Source organism: Globicephala melas, chromosome 11 (assembly GCF_963455315.2).
Source record: "Globicephala melas chromosome 11, mGloMel1.2, whole genome shotgun sequence".
NCBI classification, from domain to species: domain Eukaryota; kingdom Metazoa; phylum Chordata; class Mammalia; order Artiodactyla; family Delphinidae; genus Globicephala; species Globicephala melas.
Window position 1 is genome coordinate 97451203 of NC_083324.2, and position 25069 is coordinate 97476271.

Consider the following 25069-nt stretch of genomic DNA (forward strand, 5'->3'; position numbering starts at 1 on the left):
GCCAGTGACCTAGTTCCTTGTGCCAACTCGGTTAAAAAAAAAAAAAAAAGGACTCGATGTGTAAATTAGTTTGAGAAATGCTACATATCACACTCCATTCCGTTCCTGAAAAATTATAAAATCTATTAACCTATTAAAGGTTCTGAGAAGTACTACAGTACCAGCTTAACTGTGGTTAACTCGCGTTCCCCAGACTAATCTCACCACAAACGGACTTTCTCACGTAGGTCCTGCCAACACGCTCTGGACAACAGTGCTCTAGAGATAACGGCTGATGTCAACCACGTGTGGCCAACGAAATCCAGTAATCCTCCAAACCCATGAAGACTTAGTGAGGCTCTACCACCGGGGACTGAGTAGTCCTGTATGCTTTCCCATAAGCCGGGCCGCTCGCTGTTCAACCCTTCTCCTTACCTTCAGTCCGCAGCGGTAAGCTTCCACTTTATCCAGATCTAGGCAAACAGTCTCCTCTTCAGTAAGCTTGGCTTCGTAAACCTTCAGCATGTCTTCCGTCTGGAGGATGGCCTGCAGGAGTGCTCTCACCACGCACAAGCTGTCGAGTGCCAAAGAGGCAAAAATAAAATTGCCGGCGACATAATTAGACTTGGAAACTCTCTCGGGCTCTCGCCACTCTTTGTAAAAGGGAACAATATGAAAGCAGATAAAAATTTACCCTGCTTATTTTATAAGTTACGGAGCAATACATTTTTTCCCTCTTTTTTTTTTTTTTTTTTTTTGCGGTACGCGGGCCTCTCACTGTTGTGGCCTCTCCCATTGCAGAGCACAGGCTCCGGACGCACAGGCCCAGCGGCCACGGCTCACGGGCCCAGCCGCTCCATGGCACGCGGGATCCTCCCGGACCGGGGCACGAACCCGCGTCCCCTGCATCAGCAGGCGGACTCTCAACCACTGCGCCACCAGGGAAGCCCTCATTTTTTCCCTCTTTCATGACTCAGAACACCATCTTGCATCAATGGAAGAATTCTAAGTTCTGGCCTTTAGAGGATGCCTTGGCTGGAAGAGACAGTGGAGTTCAGAACAATGGGATTGGCACCCTAGGCTGGAGGACCCTCTCTCAAAAGCACAGAAGAATGTGAGTGAGGCTCCAATGAAAAGAGAACCCATAAGGCAAGTGCTCCAGCAACCAGCACATAAAGCAAATGAAGTCTCAGAAAACGAAGCTTGAGAAAAGCCAAATATCTGAGGTCAGTGTCAGTCGCGTTTACCTATTTAAGTAGCCGTCTGTGACACCATTGATATTTTCCAGTTTCTGAAACAATCCGAATACCTCATTCTGCAAATAGCAATATTTTTCCGAACCTCTGAAGTTAGCCAGCATGTCCTTCAGCTGGTTGAGAACTTGAGCAATTGCTTGAGAATCATTCTGTAAGCCCTGTCCGAAAAGAAGGGAAGCGCTTCTGATTTAGCTGTATGCTTCTCACCGTCATTCATGTCCTCAAAAGGCCCACGAAATGTGAACGACTCAAGTGAGAGTTGACCTTTCATGTCCTTCATCAGGGAGGCCTTACCAGCACTGGGTAAATGTGACCCTCTTCCTTAGAATATATACCTCGTAGATTCCAGCGCAGTGCCCGGGCCTGGCTGAGCGGAAGAGATCACTGAGCTTGACACTGAAACGCCTGGGCTGCAGTCCCAGCTCGGCCGATGCCTTGCAGCTCTTACCCCACCCCCTACTGTCTACAAGTAAGATCATTCTACCTGTCTAGCCCACATCATAGGTTGTTTCAGGCAGAAGCCAAATGAATGTTTGTGAAAACTTTCGAAATCTACAAAGCACTACATTGCAGAAAAGGAAAAACACTGCAGCCGGACTGAGTGGCCCACAAACTAACAGCAAAGGTGGTTGAATCCCCAGCCTGGTATCTTTCCACAGATTCGGCAGCATGGGAAAGAAAAAAGGAAATTGTGCCAGAAGCCTCTTTTCTTGAAAATGAAGGTTTCTTGCCTATAAATATTTAAACCAGGAGGTCTTTTTTTAACTACTTCACAGTTAAATATAAATACACCTAGAATCAAGCAAAACATTAATGGACACCTACCTTTAGCTCGCTTATCTTCACTGTGATGTGGTGCGAAGACCCTTGATCTGCCAGAAGGATGTTTTTAAGGGTCATTTTGCTCTCACAGAGCTCCATCTGCCTGCGAATCTTCTGGAGCTCCATCAGCAAGCACATTTCCTGCTTGTCATCTTCTCTGTTGGTTTCAGTTACTTTATTATGGTTGACAGCTTGGCAGGAACCAAGATGAGTGATTTCAGTTGTGGTTACTGTAAAAATGTTAGGACAACAAAAATCAGAGACTTCTTGGCTAGAAGGGCGCAAGGCCTCAAGAAAACATCCATGCTGCATGAAAGTGTCGCTACTTCCTTTGATTTGGTTCTGAAAACCTAGCATCTCAATGACTTTTGATATACGATCTTTCAAAGGAGTGATTCTGCAACTAGTTTTTGGCAAACTACGTACTTACTGTAAAAATGTTAGGACAACAAAAATCAGAGACTTCTTGGCTAGAAGGGCGCAAGGCCTCAAGAAAACATCCATGCTGCATGAAAGTGTCGCTACTTCCTTTGATTTGGTTCTGAAAACCTAGCATCTCAATGACTTTTGATATACGATCTTTCAAAGGAGTGATTCTGCAACTAGTTTTTGGCAAACTACGTACTTTCTTTTGAAAACGGCATGTATGGTGGCTACAAAGAAGGACTGGCTCTAAACCAACCTGTCTGTTGCTGCGGGTAGCCGGGGAGCTGTATGACCAGGGTCTGGTAGTGTTTCTGGGCATCCGTGAACTGGGTCTGTATTTTCCTCTTGTCATCATCTCCAAACATCTCTGAGCCTTGGCTGTCTCTGATGAAGTCTTGGTAGCGTAACTCAAGGTCAGATATTGTCTTCAGGTAATCTTCCTGCCGCATCGTTTTCAGCTGGAAATAAACCAGGCGGGGAGTGTTTCTTGGCCCCAGAGCGTGGCCAAGAAAGCTTCCTGGGAAATGCACTACTCTGGTGGCGCTTGAGGCAACGCCCCTCAAAGACCCATTAAGGCAGAAAAGGTCTTTGATGATTTAGAGCTTGCGCCTAAGAACCAAAGCAGTGGGTTGTCAATTTTCTTCTTCCTATGGAATTTTCTTCCTCAAAGGAAATAGGACTCAGAAGCCCCAAATGTCAAGCAGATCACAGCAAAGCTGCTCTGACTGAAAAGAGTTAAAGGGGTAAAGGGAAGCCCCCAACTTACCCATTCCCTGCCCCTCTCCTCCCTGCTGTCCCTGTCATCCCAAAGGACTCCCTCACCTGGATTCTTGGGCCACTACCTGAAAACCACTGATCTAGGGTAACTAATGCTTCCAAGAATTCAACGCCCACCTTTTACTTCTGTGCTATCCAGTCAATACCTATGCCCTCACTTTCCATTACATCTAAGGAGAGTGGGACCCTGAGTACCACAGGACCTCATGCCTTTCCCACAGGGACTTCTGGCTTGTCCGGTAACTTTAATTAGTACTTCTGTTTGTCTCTTAACCGGCCGGGTGTGAATCCCTCCCATCCTGTGTTGGACGGACTAGAACCTCTAAGGAAGGCTCAGCCGACTCTCGTGTTGACACACAAAAGCATCAGCTGCACAGCTAGGTTTGCCTGGTAGAAACCGCACGTCAGGGAGCAGCTGGGGGGCCCCTCCAGGCAGCGGGTGGTCCTGAGGACGTACCTTGGCGATGGTCATGGTCTTGATCTTCTCGATGTCGATCATGCAGTAGTGCCAGGACACCAGGCTCTTCATGTTGATGTAGAGCTGGTTCCACAGGGCCAGGATGGCTTCGTAGTACTGCTCGATCCTAGGAGGTGCAGAGGGAAAAAGCACGCTAGCCCGGCTCTCCAAGTTCATCCCAAATGGGAAACCTGGCCACGCTCCCCCAAGGGCACAGAAAACTCAAAGAAGAACTAACAGAGCAATGGGTGAATGGAGCATTTGCAAAACATTCAACATTTCAATGGATTTAGACTAATACCCAAAAGTACATTCTCCATGACCGACATGGGTTTCGATACATTGGAATCATTTCGGTCAAAACAGGCAGTACAATTTGTGGTTGTTGAGTTGTTTGTCAACAACTTTTTAATTGACGGAGGTCTGGCGCTGTGCAGGCAACAGTGAGAAATGGGTCTCGGGTCACAGACGCCTGCTGGAGCTTGGACACGGGCTCACAGGGTTCCCTCACCCCACCCTGAGCGGGCTGAAGACTTCCATCATAAAAGGTTTGGAAGAATGTGCCCTAGACAATCTGTCAAATGAATGCGCCACCTACTGATGGCCAAATATTGATGCCAAGTGCATTTTGTATTTGTGGCTACAGGCCAAACTACTGATGGTCTAAAAAGCAGAAGAATTTCAAAACACCGTCTTTAAAGTGCATGGCCAGAATGAGCTCCTTTGCTGTCAGACATTCTTTTTCATCTTCCCAAGACAACCACAGTATCTGCAACAGAAAACCTCAAGACAAGGCAAAGGGACCTTCACCGGGTCCCCCTCTGGGGGGAGGTGACAGCAGTAAGAAGCGGTATGTCTCGTATCAGCCTCTGCCCTATTTCTCCCCACCCGCGTTCATGTCACAGCCAGAAGGAAGTTCAAGACGTACTTGCTTGAGAGGTCCACGGCCAGGGTGTTGGGCGGAGGAATGATGAGGCCCACGGAGGGCACGAGCATGTCCACGCCGCCCGGGCCAGTCACGTGCCACTTGCTCCGTTCGTTATTGTCCTTCAGGATACACTCGTCCCCTTTGTGGACGATTTTCTGCAAGGCAAGCAGCACTGTGTTTTGGTTTTATCCACAAGCCCACGTTTTTATCTTTTTGCTCAAGAACAGAAGCAGCAGCAGTGATGATGTGCTGTTTCAGCTTTGCTCTTAGTATTTTTTGCCTCAATTGAAGCTGATCTGGACACAACCCAACAGGACTGATGCTTTAAATAAGACAGGTGAGCCTACAAGGTGTGTCTGAAGGGAATTAGGTAGAGTGACTTTCCAGGGGACAGCCAGGGGAGTCCCCCGGTGAAGTGAGCCATCCTTCTGGAAAGCAAAAACTCAACCCCTGGCTTTTCTACTTTTGTGAGTTTGCGTTTTATATCGTAGAGTTCAGTGCGTGGGAGTCACTTGTCTCATTCATTTGCTCTTAAAATTGTTAAATAAAAACAAAAAAATTTTGGTATCAGGTCCCCAGAAAAATAACTTCCTAAATTAACTCCAGCATCTAAATAGCTTCTTTTCTAAATTAACTCTATATAGCTTCTTAAAATGGGTATTTAAAATATGCCAACTATCTTAACTACTAAAATGTAACAAGTTCGACATGGAGGTATCTCAGTCTCCCTTTGGATTTCTTACTTCTCTCCACCCAAGTTCTAAAACCATTTCTGCATGGTAGAATAAACTCCATTGTTTTATAATGTCCATCTCACCAACTCATCACATTTTTATTTCTTAAGTCCTCCATAATTTTTATAAGAAAATAGAGGGAATTACATAGATAATGACTAAAACCAAGTCATCTTTCTATATAAATGTTTGTATTTACCACTGAGCCTACAGAACTGATGCGGCTCATTTAATGCATAAAATCCGCAATGACATTCCCTTTACATGCAGCATAATGGCCACGTGTCTCTTTTTTTTTTATATTTCAGAAATTTAAAGAGGGATCACAGATGCTAATTGCATATTGGAAGAAAAGAAGGCTTAAGCCTTAAAACAGAATTAGAATAGTTTAAAAATAACTATTGTCCTACTTATTTGCAACTATCATACAACTCAGAACAAAAATCACTGCATTTTTTCAACAGCTTGCCACTTTGTATACAAAAGAAAGACATTTACTAGGGTGCTCACTGAAACCTAAATTAAATTCTGCCCTGGACAAAAATGCATCCGTAAAGAAAGGGAGAACTTTGGCAGCATTCTGATTAGCCGAGTACACACCTGGTCCTGTTTGTAGTCACAGAGAGCCCTGACAATAATGGGTTTATTGCTTTTGTAGTCCGGGTTCCGAGGTTTCAGCTGCACAATCCTCTTGGACTTGTTTACCAAGTTCTGCACCTGGCGCTTGTTCTCAAGGATTTTCTCCCATTCTTGCTGCAATTGCAAATAAAATCATACTCGAACACAGATAATCTCTGAAAGTGAGATAAGACCTTCAAATGGCATTACTATAGCTATCATGACATTACAAATTAGATACCGCTGTAGCTGCATTAGCTGTAAAAAACCACCCATTCATCTGTCTGCAGGGACCACAGGTACCTTTCAAAAGAAGCCGCTACAGAGGCAACACAGCCACGAATTAGGTGGGCGGGAAAGAACATCACTTTGCAAAAAGGCTATGCCGACAACATGTGAAGTACGCTTTTCCGAAGGGATTTTCATGTTAAGTCATCAGTGCTCTCTCCGGTTTTGTTCTGAGCACCCATAACTACTGAAGCAGAAGTAACGTGCCACAGCAGCTGATCGTGCAAAGAAATGTATTTTGAGAAAAACCACTGAAAATGAAGACAACGCTTGCCTGAGCTTTGGGCACTCGCGGCTCTACAGAGCAATACAAACGCAGATAATCTGAACTGAGTCGGTGGGCGCATTTGTTTTATTCCCGGGGAAGGGCCTGGGTCTGAGACAGTACCTCTAGCACCTTGATCTGCTCCAGCAGACGCTGCAGGGGCATGTTCTTGTCACACAGGTACTTCTTCCTGACGGAGTCTTGAAGGCCCTTCAGGTAGGCTTCCGTCGACTGGGCCTCTTCAAAAAACTGTTAAGGATGCGGGTGACCCCGTGTCAATTAAAAGCAACTCAATACGCAGCATCACCTACTATTTCAACTTCAAGGATTATCTTCCCTACGAGTCTATCTGATAGGTGGTTAAAGGAAAGAATTTGAGCAGAAAGTACATTAACTTATCTGAGAGCAAGAGGCTACTTGAATGATTGGTGACCAATCTGTGCTCCTCTAAACTAAAAACCAATAAATAGTTTTCACACCATAGTGTGAAGATTGTTTTCAGTGCTTTTTCAAACACATTCGGAAGAGAAGCTGTGAAGACCCAAAAGACAATTAAATGATTACTAGGTATAAAAACCTGAAAGTAGGCAGCATTTTCTTTGAGATGAACATCAATGCATTTGGTGATCTGAAGAATCCAGCTCCACTGTGTCTGGAGAGTATCCATATATGCCTGAAACAAGAAAACAGCAGCTGTCTCTCCACCGTTCAGCCATAGAGAGGCATCCGTTATTTCATAGATAGGTGAGCCTGAATGAAAACCATGAAGCATTTTTTATCTAATTCCAAATCAAGCAAACTTTTTTCTAAAACTTGAAACCAGAATTTCCCAACAGGGCACTCTTGCTTTGGTAGAAATTAAATTTTAAAACCAATTTTGGGAATTCCCTGGTGGTCCAGTGGTTAGGACTCAGCACTTTCACTGCCGTGGCCCCGGGTTCAATCCCTGGTCGGGGAACCAAGATCCTGCAAGCTGGGTGGCCAAAAAAAACAGAAAAAACCCCAAAAAACAGCTTTAACAAATGGATATGATTAGGAGTATTAGTCAAAATATTCATCCAAATGGCATGGCTACTGACCAATCAAAACAGACCAGTCAGAACAGGGATAGCACTGGGGCAGCAAACCCTGTTCCTGTACCGCTGCTGGATCATGCGGAGGTCCAAGGTGAAACAGAGCAGGACACAATGGTCCTTGCCCCCCATGTCCTCAACCTGCCTTCCGTCTGTGAAAAAACTTTAGCCAAAGAATAAGTTTAATCAGAGAAGTGAGAAAATGCAGAAACAAAGGAACAGTCCAACAAGACTAAATAACAATAGTTTGTTCATTAAGCTTAGTCAAGGACCTTTAGTTCCTCCTCAAGGGCTATAGATAATATTCTGAACAATATCCTGTGAGCTGTCTAATAGAGACTGAAACCCACACCAGGTGGAAGAAGTGAACTACATGATGACCAGACTGTAGCCATGACATGAGCTGCCACAGTTCTAAGAACTGGCCTCAAAGAAATGGGGACAAACCGATCCTGGAACTAAAGACTAACTGCACTTAAAACAATCAAGATGACGCTGATCAGACCACGGCACGACAAATTTTAAGATGACTGTCAGAGCTGACTGTGCTGTTTCGACAGGTAGCCCCCAACCCGCATCGATAAAAGCTCTTGGCGCCTGATTGTTAAGTGGGGGGAGGTGGCCTTTGGACAGGTTGCCGGCATCCAAAATAAAGGACACTTTCCTTTCCACCAACCTTGCCTCTTTCTTAGCTTTTTTTTTTTTTTTTGCGGTACGCAGGCCTCTCACTGTTGTGGCCTCTCCCGTTGTGGAGCACAGGCTCTGGACGCGCAGGCTCAGCGGCCATGGCTCACGGGCCCAGCCGCTCCGTGGCATGTGGGATCTTCCCGGACCGGGGCACGAACCCGTGTCCCCTGCATCGGCAGGCAGACTCTCAACCACTGCGCCACCAGGGAAGCCCCTTTGTTAGCTTTTGAGCAGCAAATAGCTGGACCGCCCCTACTTTCAGTTACAAAGGTACCTGCCATGAAGAGGGCCTGTGGGGGACGAAGGCAGTGATGCTTACCAACTGATACGGAAATATCTGGATTTTTTTAAACAATCAAAATGGTCATACCAGTGCTACCAGCTAATGTCAGCCTTGAGCACAGCCCAGAGATGGCAGTCTAGGGCAGAGGTCAGCAAACTACAGCCCAAGGGCCACATCCGGGCCACCACCTGCATTTATAAATAAAGTTTCACTGGCGCACGGCCACAACCGTTCATCTACATGTTGCTATGGCTGCTTTCACACTACAATGGCAGAGTTAATTTCAACAGAGACCAAATGGCCTGCCTGTCTAAAATATTTATTATTTGGTCCTTTCCAGAAAAAGCTTGCCAACCCCCGGTCTAGGGTATTGATAAAATCAACTTGTCACGGCTTTATGCTGGGTCAGAACCGCTCATCTGTATAGTCTTAATTTTTGAAAAGGGTCCCCTATTTTCCCCTGATAAGAATATAAATCTCACGAAGCCCACCTCGATTTTGTCTGAAGCCGGATGCTGACTGAGGACAAGTTGGTCACTTTCTTGTTTAAGCTTATTGAGCTCTTTTTCCTTAACTTCCAGCTGACTCATGCGTATCTGCGAATAAAAGAAAAACAAGTCCTGTAGAACAAGTCACCGGCAGCCTTCCATCCCCCCCGCCATTGTTAAAGGAAGTCAAACACAAAACTGCATTTTGGAAATGAACAATGTCAAAGAACTGCATTACGTGTTCCTCAAGAACCTTAGCATTTTTAAGACCAGAAAGATGTCTGAGATCATCCAGTAAGCAGCTGAGGCCGGACTGGTGACACGGCTTGTCTGAATTCACCCAGGTGAAGGGACAGAGCTACAACACATACTGAGATTTTCTAATTCTCGGTTCTAAGCCACCACACTCTGCGGTACACACACTCGAGGATGTCTGACCGAACCAATCTCACCCCGTCTGCTGTCTTCTGAGATGCTAAGCCCTGCACTGCCTCTCTTAAGTCACGGAAAAGCCTTCAGAAAGGAATGGTTCTTCACGACCACCCCACTGAGGCTGCATCACAGGTGGCCGATTAAACGATCACAGGTGCTTTCATCAGCACCGCACGACCCCCGGGGCTTACAGAGAAGGCCTCCTGCTTCTGAGCGATGTTGGTGTTCCTGTCGCTCCAGTCGTACAGCAGTTCCTCCTCTTCACAATCATTGATCCACATGATCTCTTGGGACGTGGCCTGAATGATGTTCTGCAGCTGTCGCAGGTGGTCCATCCTCTCAAAGGATATTTTCTGCACAGGAAGGTCAAAGCAGCGTTAGGACAACAATATGCAAATGAATGATGCTCCCTGCAGATTTCACAGATAAACCCTCGGTGATCCCTTTTACCAACAAAAATCCCAAGAATTGGTCAAATGTTCATCTTTTGCATTCCCTGATCAGCTGGTAGGTGAAAAGGACTCACCCAGACTTAGGATGAGTAAGGGGTCAATTTTAGATTCAAAGAAATAGCCTAATCCAGAAGGGTCTTGATTCAGACACTGGTGTTTGGCTTCAATAATTAGTTTTAGATTATATAGAGAAAACAGATTATTAAAAAAGATAAATCAAGCTTTTTCTGCCCTCTCCCACATCCCCAAAAGTCAAGGGGCCATCATCTTGGAAAATAGTTGTGTCACCACTGGCCATGTTATTTAAATAGTATCACTGCCAACAAGGAAATACTGGAAAAGGGAAGACAGGGTGACACAAATAGGCAGAAGAATGGACATATCTCTCCTTATGAGTCAAGTAATTGATTCAGTTTGTCATAAAATGGTGATGATGGTCTGATAAACCTCTCTCTAAGGAAAACAAGTCTTACTTTTGCTTATACTTCCTAAAAAGGCTACAGTTCACAAGTGGAAAAGCTTTATGGCTTTAACTGCAAGTACTTAACAAGTGCTAATTATGTGACACTTAAACTTGCAAAAACTAAGTACTGTCTTCAGAAAAAAATTCTTTTCAAATTTCCTTCTAAAGGGAACACAGCAGTAGAAATAAAATCAGCATCTATAAGCCCCTTGGTACACTTCCAGGCACTTCCTGGGTCCTTAGGGATAATGCCAAGCAGGTGCCTTATCCCCAGGTCCACATTTATACAACCGAATTGCACTGAACACAGAACCTTCAGAAATAAGTCATCTTACCAGCAGGTTTTCATACTCCTCCTCCAACTGGTAGATTGCAGATTTTTCACGCTAGAAGAAGACCAACAGTGAGTAATTATTTAATTCCCCTTGAGGGTTTATATAGAGAGAACAGCCCTTCTAAATCTCCTTCTGTCAAATACATACTAACTTCAGATTCCCTGGTGGAAAGAAGAATTTGCTCTATGAAATCTTTCACCCACAGGGACCTTTCTCAGTTGATCTAGAGGCAAACCTCACTGGCCTGGTGGTGGCATCTCTAAAAGGAAAGGGCTCATCACTGTCGCTTAAAGAATCACTGTTAAACAAACTTTTAAAAGTTTGAAAATATCATTTAGGACTCCTCAGATCTTAGAGAAAAGAGGGAGAGATCTGATCAGATACTCAGGTAGACAAAAGTAGGCAAAAAAAAAAAAAAAAAAGGTGGAAAAAATGGGGATGAGCATCTCCGGGCCACGTACAAAAGTCAGTGATTTACTTTTTTTTTTTTTTTTTTTTTTGCGATACGCGGGCCCCTCACTGCTGCGGCCTCTCCCGTTGCGGAGCACAGGCTCCGGACGCGCAGGCTCAGCGGCCATGGCTCACGGGCCCAGCCGCTCTGTGGCATGCGGGATCCTCCCAGACCGGGGCACGAACCCGCGTCCCCTGCATCGGCAGGCGGACTGTCAACCACTGCGCCACCAGGGAAGCCCCAAAAGTCAGTGATTTAAATGGCACAAATGAACTTATCAATGAAACTGAAACAGACCCACAGACATAGAGAACAGACTTGTGGTTGCCAAGAGGGAGAGGGGTGGGAGAGGGCTGGAGGGGGAGTTTGGGATTAGCAGATGCAAACTAGTATATACAGCATGGATAAACAAGGTCCTACTATAGAGCACAGGGAACTATATTCAACATCTTGTGATAAACCGTAATGGAAAAGAATATGGAAAAGAATGTATATATATATGTGTGTAACTGAGTCACTTTGCTGTACAGCAGAAATTAACCCAACATTGTAAATCAACTATACTTCAATTCTTAAAAAGTCAGTGATTTAAAGTGTAGAGATCGGGTGGCCAGGTACTTAAAATCAGATGAATATTTTAGGCTGTAATCTTGGACCCAGCTTCAAGTCAGTCCTTTCAGCAAAGGAAAAATGTCAGGATGAGACACGATTTCCTTATTAGAAATACAGTTTAATTACCACATAGGAAAGGCTTCACCAAGGACTGCACCGAGGATTCACCAAAATAAAACTAGAGGATTGTCGCATTTTCTCTATTTGAAGAGACGGTCTGCTTTGTGCAGAAGAGAACTACCACCCCTCAGAACATGCATGTACCAGTGGCATAAACGAGTGTGTGTGTGTGTGTGTGTTTAGTCCTGGAGGGTTAGCGCGATCCCTAGTCGGTCTTTCTGATTCCACATCCCCATTTATGAAATGGGATTTTTAAAAATTTCTAGGGAAGGATAAATTAGCAGTTTGGGATTAACAGATACACATTACTAGATATAAAATAGATAACCAACAAGGACCTACTGTATAGCACAGGGAACTATGCTGAATATTTTGTAACCTATAAGGGAAAAGAATCTGAAAAAGAAGATATCTATGTATGTATAACTGAATCATTTTGCTGTACACCTGAAACTAAGACAACACTGTAAATCAACTATACTTCAATTAAAAAAAAATGCCAAGATTAAAAAAAAATGTTCCAGTCTGTTGGGGAAGAAATCCCAGACTCATGTTTCAGCCCAAACTGCCTGGGATCAACTAACTACAGCATCCTTCAGTACACTCTTGGAAGACTCTACAATGTTCCAAAGTACCAGGTCGGCTTTAATCTTGTCCAGCTGCCAGCGGTAGTCCCCGATGGCGTTGTGGATGGTCCTGTGGCTGCTGATGTGCTGTTCCACCGAGGCCAGGTCCACGCCCCAGGTTATCATGTCCATCTCCGCCTGCCAAGGGAGAGAGAGCGGGCCCTTCAATGTCTGACCCCCCTCACCTACAGCATCATCAGGGGTCGGGTACATACACAGGGACATACAGAGCTTCCACTGAGATACAACTGAAGCTGTAAACAGTCAATATTTTTGAAATGAAAAAAAATTGTAAAGGCTTGGAATTCCCAAAAAGCTAGGGAGGGCTGCCCAACTCAGTAATAAGCTGGAGGTCCCCTCAACTTATGTGTCCCTAGCTCAAGATGGGCTGAGGAGAGATGAATCCAAAATGAGATCCTTAAAACCTAGATCGTGTCCTCTAAAAATCTACCTGTGCACATGCAAGTGGCCTGTGTGTATATACAGCTGTGGGTGTGCACCTACGTATGATACAATGTTATAAGATACTGATAGACGTTTCAATATTCAGTTATTTTTAAATGTGCATTAATAATAGTTCATTAAGCTCAGTCAGGTACTACTTCCCAAGCTAAACAGTTGACCCAAGAGAAGTTTTCATTGTTTATTTCTTTAAATTGTGTTGAGCAATGTGATTTTTGACTCTTTAAATCCAGAATTTAGCATTGCCTTTCGGGATGCAAAACTCCCTATGACCCATTTCAAAGAGAAGTTACAATATATACCCAATGCCTTCATTTCAATGAATGTGGGCAATATGAAGATGGTGGATTTATGTTAGCTTTTTAAAAATGAAATCTAACTTTCTAATTTGAGTCTCCACTACTTCAATTTAAGAATGCCACACAGTAAGAATCAAACATATTATTTCACAAGATTCGTACTGTGGCGAGTCTATTGTCTTCCTTTTGCGTGAGCTCATGTAAATTTCCAAATCACCTGTGTCATCTCTCGGACATGCTGAGGGCAAACATTCCAGACTGGTATTGCAGCAAGAACATTACACACATTGTTCTAAGCCACATCCATGTTCTCATGTACTTGGCGAGCCTTCAGAAAGGGCAGCCACCAGACAACTGCAAGTTACCCAGGACTCTGACCTTTCTCTCCCGTGGCTCATTTCGACTTTAAAGCAGAAACAAGCGAGTACACTGGGAAATTAATGAGATGACCAGGCTCCCGAACCCACCTCTCATTACCAGCCAGGTGTACAGTATCTGCCCCATCCATCAGCAGAAACACAAATCAGGGAAACACAACCCTGGCCCAGGAGCTGTGTGACTGCGTAAGGACTGTGCCTCTGGGGACACTTCTCCCTTATCAGCTGGCCCTACAGCTCAGTCCCCTGGGAGTGAGAGGAAGAATGCAGGCTATGCTTAGGGAAAGAAGGGATAAGAGGAACGCTAGAGCAAACAAGCAGCAAGTGATAAAACTGCTTTTAATCCCTTTGAAACCCTGGGGGCTACCTGATCTGAAAAGCAGCGGCTCATCAGTTGCATCTGTAAGAGGGGTGCACCCCACCCCCTCTCCCCACCACCCGCCATGACAGAAAACTGCGTCCACGTGATAATGCCGTTTTCCAAAATTTTAAAATGCTGAGCTACAAAAGATTCTTACAAGGCTACACCCAACATGAATACAGAAAATGACAAATTATGAGCTGTCATGTTCTAGAACTGTCAGAGTGACTAAGAAGAAATGAGGGAATTTGCCGTTTCATAAGTAATCTGGTTCAAAGGCTGTTTCACCTAACGTCTGTCACTGGTCACTGACCCTCCCCATGCAGTCCAAGCCCCATGAGCCTGGCCCAGCCTTCTCTCCTGGCTCCATTCCGCAGGGACGGGAGTGCCAGCCCTCCCCCACTCCCATCTGAGCAGGGTTTTAGCACAGCTCATGCAGAAAAATTTAGCATTTGGCTGTATGTATCTTGTTTTCTTCAATAATATTCCTTTTCAGGGCTGTGGGACATAAGCTTTGAACCTCATTTTCTGGCATGCTGCCAAAACATAGTAAATGTTCCAGAAATGTGTGTTCAAAGATTAGAAGGGGCTTGGGAAACATGCAAATAGGTTTGTATTTAGGTTTCTGGGATTACAACTGACTCTCCTCCTCTACAAACCCCACCTTCTTGTAAGTGCTATAAAGTCTTTATAATACGTGGGAGAAAAGGTTAACTGAATGAAGGAATGCACACATGCATGTTTAGCTGCATAAGCCTTCACACGTGCCAAAGAACACCTACAAAAATCTTTAAGTGGCTGAGAAACTTCAGAACCACTGCTAAATTGGCCCAACAACAAGTAATGAAACCACTCTCTCCAACAACGACAACCGCATCTCTGCACAACTGATCATTCTAACACGCCCGCCTCCTCACGAGAAGGACAGCTCATCAGGATCGCGTTTTCATTACAAAATTCCCATCTACATTCATTACGGCACATAATTACTACATAAAACAACAAACCAATAATTAGCACTGAAACATCCTTTGTAGAAACTCCAGTGCTAGGGAAAGGCTCAGCACCTCTGATGCCAGTATCTCACTTCTCTCCCACAGAAGTGATGTCATGATTGCACAAGACAGCTGACACTTCAAAAATATAATAAGGTTAGGCAACCAACGAGACCAAACCAGAAGGTCCAGTTTTACTGCGTGTCCAGCTCCTCCAATTTGTTAATATTTTAAATGAACCTCCACAATGTTCCCTTTTTTTCTCTTAAGCACCTCTCAGTAACACCTGAAGAGCTCAGCGATGAAGTTTTTTGGCGCATGAACTACCATAACAGATCTTCCAGCTGTGAACGGTGAGAACTAGATTTTCACCATCTAGCAATTCAGTGATACGTGTTAAATATTACCTACGTGATAAAGTACGACTATAAAGCAATGAGGCTGGTTCCCTAAGCCACACGGGGAAGAAAAAAATCCCTGAATTTTCACTTATTTCAAAGTAAAAGAATATGAGGAAATGCCGAAAACAGCACGTGGTTGCTGCCAGCTGATGTCCCGACCCCCATCCCGCCAGGTCTGCACACCTGGCCAGGATCTCTGAGAACCAACCTCCTCCCACCGGAAGCCGCTTACCCTCTGCTGCCGCATCCACCCCAGACATTCGCTGGTGAGGCGCTTGGTGACTTCATCCCACCCGGAGCCACTCTGGCAGGTGTACCCTCCACCTCCCTTGGAGCTGGCCCTTCGGCCTCGAGGGACACTGATGGCTTTGTAAAGGGCTCGCATTTGCTCCTGGAGCTGCAGCAGTCTGAAAGGAAAGGAAAACAATCACACCACTGCCGGAAAACAGCCCATGAAACATGTCCTGGCCAAACGGCCCCCTCAGTGTCAGTACAGAGATCACAAATGTTTTACTCATAGATTTTTTTTTTTCTTGATCACATGCAAAGCCTTAAATATTCTGATGCTCCAAGCCTAAAGCATCACAGCAAGTGTAACTGCCTTCGCCCAACCTGGCAGCATCCTGTACCTTCTCACAAGTTCCACCCTGGGAATTTCCTAGGACCATGCGCCCTGGGTAGTGTGATCTCAAAATCAGACTACACACCTCTGCTTTAAACGGCATTTTCAACTCTGTGAGTCTCATTTCTGTATGCATTAAACTGAGCTGGACTTAATTTTAGACTCTTCAAAGTCAATCGCTGTGCCAAAGGTCTTTGCTGCCCCCTAAGTGGAAGCACAGTGAACGTCTCAGAGCAAACTCACTCTTCAAAAGAAGCACGCCCTCTTGGGCAGGTCTGTTTAGTTCTTCGCATGGCAGCTTTGTGATTCCACGACAGATGAAGGTAGTGGGTTTGGTCAATTTGTATTAGAGACACATTAAGCTCTAATACCAAGCAAGGGAGCCCTTTCTGGGGAATATCTGTGCTTTCTTCAGGGAAGACCTGGGTCAGGGGATTGAGTGCAACTCCACGAGGCCTGCGGGCACCACGCTCGCTCTGTGGGCAATACCTTTTCTGATAAACATCACAGGGCTGGCCCATCTGCCGCATCTCTCTAATCAAGCTATCGGTAATTTCCATCTGATCGTTGGCCTGGGCAAAACACTCGTCCAGTTCTCTGCTCTGCGCCAGCTGTATCCCATCTCCGTACTTCAGTTCCTACAAGAAAGAAGTCACATGAAGGAAACACATAATACTGGAGAGAAAAGCTTCACGCGTATTACTAGAAGCAAAAGCTTCCGCTATAAACTTAAATATTTAAGTCCCCTGCCCCGTTCCACGGAAGTGCAAAAAGTCTCTAACTGTAAGTTGTCTTATTAATTTGAAATAGGGAGGTAAATTAGGGAGATTCATGAAGCAAAATTTGTAGCCTATATTTTAAATTTTCAGACCCCTTTAAAAGCATATTCACAGAGTGCTGACCTTTCTCTTACTTCAGTGTTAAATGCCTATCTTTCTTATTTTCACAGGACACTCATCTAACTGTAATTTCACTGTGATAAGAACACTGTACCAGATGAGGTCTTTTTTTTTTTTTTCTGGTACGCAGGCCTCTCACCGCTGTGGCCTCTCCCGCTGCGGAGCACAAGCTCTGGAAGCGCAGGCCCTGGAAGCGCAGGCCCAGCGGCCATGGCTCACGGACCCAGCCGCTCTGCGGCATGTGGGATCCTCCCGGATTGGGGCACAAACCCGCGTCCCCCGCATCGGCAGGCAGACCCTCCACCTCTGCGCCACCAGGGCAGCCCCCAGATGAGGTCTTTTTTACACACAAACTGAGCTCTTCCTGCAACTTGTGGGAGATAACTTTTTGGTTCTTAAAAAGAAAGCTGTCTAGTTAATTGTATTGAGCCAATCAATTTCCTGCTTTTGATGATGGGTGATACTTAGTGAGATGGCCACCTTTGTGGGGAGCTGGGTGACGGATACTTGGAAAATATCATGGGTCTCGTGCCTTCTAAGCCTGTTTCAATAAGATCCTAAGTTATCTCTGTAACATCAAGAAATACTGTGAGCTTTCACGAATGTTACCATTTCCCCTCAATTTTCAGTTGCTTATTTATCCATATTTTGTAATGTTTCTCATGTAGAATTGTTCTCACAAGATGGTAAATTTTCCTGAAAAAAGACATTCAATTGATGGTGTACATCACAACCCATGACAATCCAGTGACATAAACATGTCAGGTTGCACCTCTAGGAAAAGAAAGCATTACAAAATCAGAGAAATGACAACAGGTTGTTGCAATTCCAAAAGGGTGTTAATCCGTAGTGTAAATATTTGTTGGGAAAAAAACTATGTGAAAACTGGTTCCCATTGTTAAGCCAACATTGCAAGTAAGTTAGGAAGATAGACATCCCACTCTCGTCTGTTTTGAGAAAAAGCATCTCTAAACACTAGGAGGGCGGGGAGAGAATGCACAGGTCAGGGCTCTGAGTCTAAGTTAACCAGGAGCAAAACCAGGTACAAAACCAGGTGTGGACAGTACTTTAGGAGAAAAAGAAAGCTTACCGGCTGCACGATCAGCTCGGCCCGCATCAAACAATCCGAGCAGTTCTGCAGAAGCTCCTGGATGGTGTTCTGGTTCTGCCTGGACATCGTTCCGGTTTGACTGATGAGCAAACACAAAGAAAGAAAATATGAAAATTTTTTTTCAATTTTGAACTCATTTTAAACTTTCAAAACAGCTGCAAAAACAAGACAAAAACACTTCAGTAGGCCCTTCACCCAGACTGCCCAATTGTTCACATTGGCCATGTCTCTTTGTTCCCCTCCCCCCTGTATGTGTGTATATCTATGTATAGTATATATACATTTTTCTGAGCCATTTGAGAACAATCACGCTTCTTTATCCCAAAATATTCCAGCATGTATTTCCTAAGAACAAAGCCATTCCATTATATAACCACAGTACAATTACCAAAAGCAAGACATTTAAAAATGATGGAATACTATTTTCTAATCTACAGAACTTTTTCAAATTGTACTAACCTTCACACCAAGTTTTTTTTTTTTTTTTTTTCTGGTATAAAATCTAGTCCAGAAATATCCTTTTGAGTTGTGAAAACACATTTCCAGCATCTTCTCTGTCACCCCTCTCCCTTCATCCCACATCAATGCCATCACCAGTCCTGGGAAAGGTGGCATCAGACCCAGAGCTGCAGGGTTTCTTTGACCAGTCTGGCTGAGGACAATTGTAGGAGACGAAAGAAAAGCTTATTCTGCAAAAATATTTTCTGCAACCAGAAAAAGCTGATAATGGTAAAGGAAGGATGGGGTAAAGAAAGTGATGGGAAATTTAAATATCTTTAATGCAAAAAGAAGCCACTTTTCCTTTCAGGATGACCCCAGAATATTATCCTGTACAATGATGCTCACCCACATGTGTATATCAAATGTAGCGCTATTCTGGAAGACAGGTAGCAGAAACCTTAAAACGACCGTGGTATTTAAGAAGAATGTTGTAGATATTCTACATTTTAAAGAAAGAGATTACAGAAATTCAGTTTGCTCCAGATACAAGTAAAAAGAGTAATCTATCATAAAACAAGTCTTACTTTTTAATTTGCCAGGATACATTATGCTACAGCACAGCCCGCTACGGCTTAGTTTAAGAGAGATTTAAAGCACATTAAATTATTAACGTTCAGGAAAGGTCTTATGAATGTCCTACAAGAAAGCTGAGTTCCTCCAGGGCTTCTGAGCTACCAGCCAGGCCGGCTTGAGCTTTCAGATAAAACAGACGCCTGTTCAATGTACTGAACTTTCTTTTATGTGTGTCTGTGTCGGGAAGGGTGTCTGTGTGCGTTTTAAAGAAAGAATTTCTGGACTTCCCTGGTGGCGCAGTGGTTAAGAATCCGCCTGCCAATGCAGGAGACACGGATCCTGGGGGCCTTCGAGTCCTGGTCCAGGAAGATCCCACATGCGGCGGAGCAACTAAACCCGTGCACCACAACTACCGAGCCTGTGCTCTAGAGCCCTCGAGCCGCAACTACCGAGCCCGTGCTCCGCAACTAGAGAAAGCCCACGCGCAGCAACAAAGACCCAAAGCAGCCAAAAATAAATAAATTAATAAATACAATTTTTTTTCTAATTTTTATTTTATTTATTTATTTGCGCCAGGTCTTAGTTGTGGCATGCTTGTGGGATCTAGTTCCCTGACCAGGGATCGAACCCAGGCCCCCTGCATTGGGAGCTCAGAGTCTTAAGCCCTGTGCCACCAGGGAAGTCCCAATAAATAAATTTTTTAAATAAATAAATAATGAAGAAAGAATTTCACTGTTTAAAAAAAAACGTTTGAAAAGCACAGGCTGTACTAGGCAGAGATAGGGTAAAGTCACAAGAATGTGGGAAACTCCTCCCACCGCCCCTTGATTCCGCCTCATTTCACATCGGACAGGCGCTTTCTCTCTCTGCCGGCCAGGCTTCCCTGCAAGCCAGCCCTGGCTGAAAGTATGTGGGTGAGAAACCAGCTCTCCTGGGAACCAGTGCCAGGTGAGGCCGCAGCTCCTCCAGGCAGGCCCTGGCACTGCCCACCCATCAACACCAGGGCACCGCGCACACACACACACACCCCCCGCATGAATGCTGCCCTTCTCTGCCTGCCACTCAGAATCAGACCGGAAACCTGGCACACTTCTCGGATTGCTGAGATGTTAACAGGACTCCATCCGTTGTCAAAACTTGTGCAAAATTCCACTTGACTTAGAACACTTTCCAAAATGCACCCATTATAACAGGGAGGAAAGAAATTCAAGAGACAAAGGGAAAAAAGAAAAAAGAGAGACAAAGGGAGAAATACAGAAACATCACTGAGAAGTCTAGGATGGGTAAGTAATTAGGGAGGTCCTGTGTAATTAGATTTGTTTTCTTTAATGAAGGGGCATGAGAGGCCCTTTCTTCTGAAACATTTAGTAATTCTGGTCAGCAGTTGGGTTCAGAGGGTGATTCCCACAGAGAATGCCAGTCCCTTGCATACAAAGGAAAGGGCTCTCTCTTAGCACAGTGGAAAGTCAAGAGTTTCTGAAATGATTTAATAACGTGTGCTACTGTAAAAACTAACACAGTGAGTGCTAAGACAGAGGGAGATGGGGAAACTGGGTGAGGTGTAGGAGAACTCCCTCTATCTCTGCAGCTTTTCTATAATCCTAAAATTATTCCAGGATAAAAATGTACAAAAAATAAAAAAGAAGCAGAGAGGCCAAACTCACTTGTGAATGAAAGTTCCAAAGTGTATACACAAGTCTTTTAAAAATGAATTTATGACATTAAATTCATTTGCCAACAAAATATGAAACTCTTCGGCTCTTTTTACCCAACTACTAGAGTAGTTAGTTACATGACACTTAGAAATGAACTAAGGAAAAAGAGGTGAGGCAATTAAACGCTGGCTTAAAATATTGGTGGACTTGCACTTAAAAAACAAAAAGGTAAAAAAAAACAAAAACAAAAAAACACCAAAACGGTAACTTCATATGCTGTTAATGATACTGGAAAGAATTATTCATGCTTCACCAACAGGCCTATGTTCACCATACATGCCCTTGATAGCCACTAAAACCCTATGTGTTTGCCTTGGCATTTTAGGAATAGATTAACAACCGTCTTCACAAAAATCTAATCTTTCTAAAAGTAAAAAGAAAGAAAAGCTAAAGTGTTAGAACAATGTAATGAAGAATCTTTGGTATTGTGATTTGTCTGTAGGAAAGTATGATCTAATTAATCAAATTTCCTTAGGCACAACTTTTCAAGACTGTGTCTGGTCCTTAAAGTAAGATCTACATGTCCCGTTTGTCATCTCTAAGCATCTCACTTCAGTCTGAACATCCTTGGGAAACAGACCATCAAATCGAGCAGGTGGAAGGACAACTCAGGCCCCTGAGGTTTATTGATGAGAAAAGAGAATCCACCTTCACATTTCAGCTTGCTTGTCCCCGCCCAGTGAAGGATCCACACAGAAATGACTGTACTTAAATCAAGAAGGAAGTGTCCGTGGAGAGGATTTCGACTCACTAGACACTCACTCAGATGCTGTGCAGGGCTGGACCCTTCAGCAGGAGAGCCAGGAGAGCATGCTTCAGGGAACACGGGCATGTTGTGTGTCATTCAGAACTTTTTAAGTCAAAAATCATATTTTTTCACATAATTTTAGGTCTTTTGTCGTTTACCTCAGAAATATTCTAGATCTCAGTTTTCTCATCTTTTGGGCTAGGTGCTAGCTAAGATTTCCTTAGCTCCTTTGATCTGTAACTTTATTTTATGAGACCACTAAACTCACTCCTCCTACTGAAAATAATCTAGAAGTCTATGTTCTGTGTAAAGGTAATGAAGTTTCCTCTTCACACAGTGCAATTTGGGAAAATGCAAAATTCCATCATAGCGGAAGAAATCATTTTAAAATAAATACTTATTTAACAAGCATATAAGGACTTTAAAAATCCCTAGCCTCAAAGAAATTTTCAACACTGGTACGTATTGGTATTAGGGGTGCAGAGATTTTAAGCCATGTTAGGAATTGAACTAACGAGGTCAGAGTTCAATTTTTAAGTCCCATTTCCGTGTCATGGAAGATGAAAGAAGTCATGCAAAAAAAAAAGAAAGAAAGAAAAGAAAGTTCGTTTGGGTCAAATCAATCAAAAAATATTGACTTCTAAACTAAAATTAATAGCTGGCCTTGAAAATATAACATTTGTCCTTAAAAGTCTTTAACCTTTCTGAAATCTTCTCTTATTTTCAAACTTACAAAGACAAATTATTCGTACAACAAAGAAACTGACTACACTTTTTTTGAAAATTCATTCTAAAACTTGTTTAAACAAGTAAGGGTTCCAACAGTTTACATAAAGATCCCTTCATCAGAGGCTAAAAGGAAAACATGGTCTGGGCCACATGAACGTGTGAACAGTATTAAAGAGCTTCCGATGTTTTATTTTACTACCTCCAAATAACAGTCTTTTCTTAAAAAAATAAGACCCCAAAATTAACTGTGAAGCCACTAGTTTCACACTTTTCCCAAGAATATTATAGACAAAAATACAAGACAAATACTTTGAAGAGAGTCTTGACGCATTACAAGATATTTATTAATAGCTACTCTCCTTGCTTTATGAAAGTCATTTTACAATCATCTATTCTGTTCATTAGACACTTGGCCGGTGCCACGTAACTCTGGATTTATTTTTGTATATACACTGGGTTGGCCAAACAGTTCGTAAGAGTCTATGGAAAAACCAGAAGGAACTTTTTGGCCAACCCAATACTTTCTCTCCCATTGGGTTCCTTCTTTCCTTCCTTCCTCTTTCCTTTGCCCCTTCTCTCTCTCTCTCCCCCACTCTCTCTCTCTTCTTTTGGTTCATTCCATCAACATAAGGTCCTGGATGTGTGCCGGAAATTATGTCTCACGTGTATTCGGATTCATGGAATAATGACCTTGGAAAAAGTCAATGAAGACTTGATGGAAATGATGATAATTATGTAATGCATTAATACTGATCTTAAAACTTATTTGCATTCATATTGATCTAAAACCTATCTGCTGAGCTCCTTACAATGTTTCAAACATGTTCCATACGTTATTTTGAGTTTCTTTAAAAGATCTTAAGTAAAAAGAAAAACATCCATGGAGTTTGTAAAAAAAAAAAAAAATTTACGTCTTCATTTAAGGACAATACCCTACCTCCAAGACTCACTAAACACATCAGTGGAAATGTCACGTATCAGAAGTTACACACCAAGTGCTTCCGCCTCCACAGAGTTTTCCTGGCACATCTCTGCCCTCCTTCTGAACGAATTATTTACACACCTGTCTGCCCACACCTGGAGAGCAAAGTCTCACACCTTAGTCACTTTCGGCTCCTACGTGCACCTAACAGCACAGAGTTCCTCACCCAGAAGGTCCTTAACGTATGTTTGTTTGGTTTAGGAAAGTAGAAGAAAAACAAAGGCAAATCGAAGACTGATATGAAGATATTACTACTCATTACCCTGATTTCCAAAGCTCAATCAGGTAGCGCATCTACTGCACCCCAATTCCCCACCAATAGTGGGAAAAAAAAGGGGGGGCTTCCCTGGTGGCGCAGTGGTTGAGAGTCCGCCAGCCGATGCAGGGGACACGGTTTGTGCCCCGGTCTGGGAAGATCCCACATGCCGTGGAGCGGCTGGGCCCGTGAGCCATGGCCGCTGAGCCTGCGCGTCCGGAGCCTGTGCTCCGCAATGGGAGAGAGGCCACAGCAGTGAGAGGCCCGCGTACCGCCAAAAAAAAAAAAAGGTTTCTCTATCAATTTTAGGAAGAAGGCCTCCTCTGGACCTTCATCTTGTCCTCACCCAGGAGCTTTGGAAGCGGTACTCTAATAAAAGTTCCACTGCCTTTCCATGTTTGCTATTTTCACAGTTTTTGGTGGCTTGGGTGGGGGCCGGGGAGGGCAACCTGATCACAGATCATTAACTTCATAAAGAGTTTGGGGTCCACCCCGTTCTCAGCCACTTCTGGCTGGACAGCCTGTGACTCGGAGCAAGTTAGTAGACCCGCGGGGCCTTGGGTTTCTGCAGGAACACAGTCACCTCTCGGGGCTGGCCTGATGTTGAGAGAAGCAGCCAGTGAGGTCTGTAAAGCCCGGCAGAAACTAAATCCTCGCTGCGAGATCGTTCGTACAGGGGAAGCTGCTGTTGTGATATGATTCTTAGATTTTGCTTTTATTTTTCATTTTGTGTTTTTCGCCCCAGTTCATGATTTTGCAGTTCACCCAGTTCACAATTTTAAGGATATCCTGCAAGCACACTGGAGGTGGAGTGAGAAGTGAAAAAAAGGAAAGAAGAAGAAATGATGATTGGGTATTAAGTGTGAGGCATTTGAGACTTTCTCAGGTGATTTTTAATTCCTAAAATTATCTACGAGACCTAAAAAAAAGTTTGAGACAATTCAAAGACAGAGACACATTTTAACTGTGTGAAAGACATCTTTTTGAAGGGATAAGAAAATTCAGAAAAAGATGCTTTCCTTTCCTTTATTAAATGGGGATGAATATTTGACCCTTACAAATTCAAGGCCAAAACAGGGATTTCTGTTTTGAATTCCTTCCCTATGTGAAAACTTACATTCATTCTGATGCCTAAAAAAAATCGTTTACAAGTTGTCTGGTTATCCACCAAGAGGCCAACTCATTTTTAATTTTTTTCAGGTACCTTACGATATTACGTTTGCATGTCACACATTTGAATTCCAGGCAAAAAACTCAGACCTATGGCCTGCAGCCTCTCACTCTGGTGTCCTCATTTTCATGAAATGCAGACTTCATATTCCTGAGGTCTCTGAAGGTCCTGGACCCTCCCAGCCCAAGGTGCTGGTGGTAAGGTGCTCGTGATGGGGCTGTCCTGGCATTTTATGGCATGCCGAGGCTTGGGGTCCGTGGGGCAGTGGCTTCAACATCAGAACCACCCCTGCCCATTTTCCCAGGAGGGCCAGAGGGAGCGGGAGAAACAGCAAAGGGCGGGGCGGCAGGGCCCC

The 25069-nt window shown here is 44.0% G+C and overlaps 1 protein-coding gene across 4 annotated transcripts in view; it reads right to left on the bottom strand.

Moving 5' to 3' along the window:
* Positions 1-25069, bottom strand: part of DSP (desmoplakin) — a 42523-nt gene that overhangs the window by 12036 nt on the left and 5418 nt on the right. For all 4 annotated transcript variants that reach the window (XM_060307792.1, XM_060307791.1, XM_060307789.1 and 1 more), the window contains exons 2-17: positions 18079-18178; positions 16579-16727; positions 15700-15874; positions 12582-12710; positions 10764-10814; positions 9705-9866; positions 9085-9189; positions 7128-7223; positions 6674-6799; positions 5980-6132; positions 4646-4800; positions 3718-3844; positions 2740-2941; positions 2061-2287; positions 1227-1393; positions 415-553 (exon numbers count right to left, since the gene is read on the bottom strand). In XM_060307792.1, coding sequence (XP_060163775.1) covers positions 415-553; positions 1227-1393; positions 2061-2287; positions 2740-2941; positions 3718-3844; positions 4646-4800; positions 5980-6132; positions 6674-6799; positions 7128-7223; positions 9085-9189; positions 9705-9866; positions 10764-10814; positions 12582-12710; positions 15700-15874; positions 16579-16727; positions 18079-18178 — 2263 coding nt within the window. The remainder of the gene's footprint in view (positions 1-414; positions 554-1226; positions 1394-2060; positions 2288-2739; positions 2942-3717; positions 3845-4645; positions 4801-5979; positions 6133-6673; positions 6800-7127; positions 7224-9084; positions 9190-9704; positions 9867-10763; positions 10815-12581; positions 12711-15699; positions 15875-16578; positions 16728-18078; positions 18179-25069) is intronic.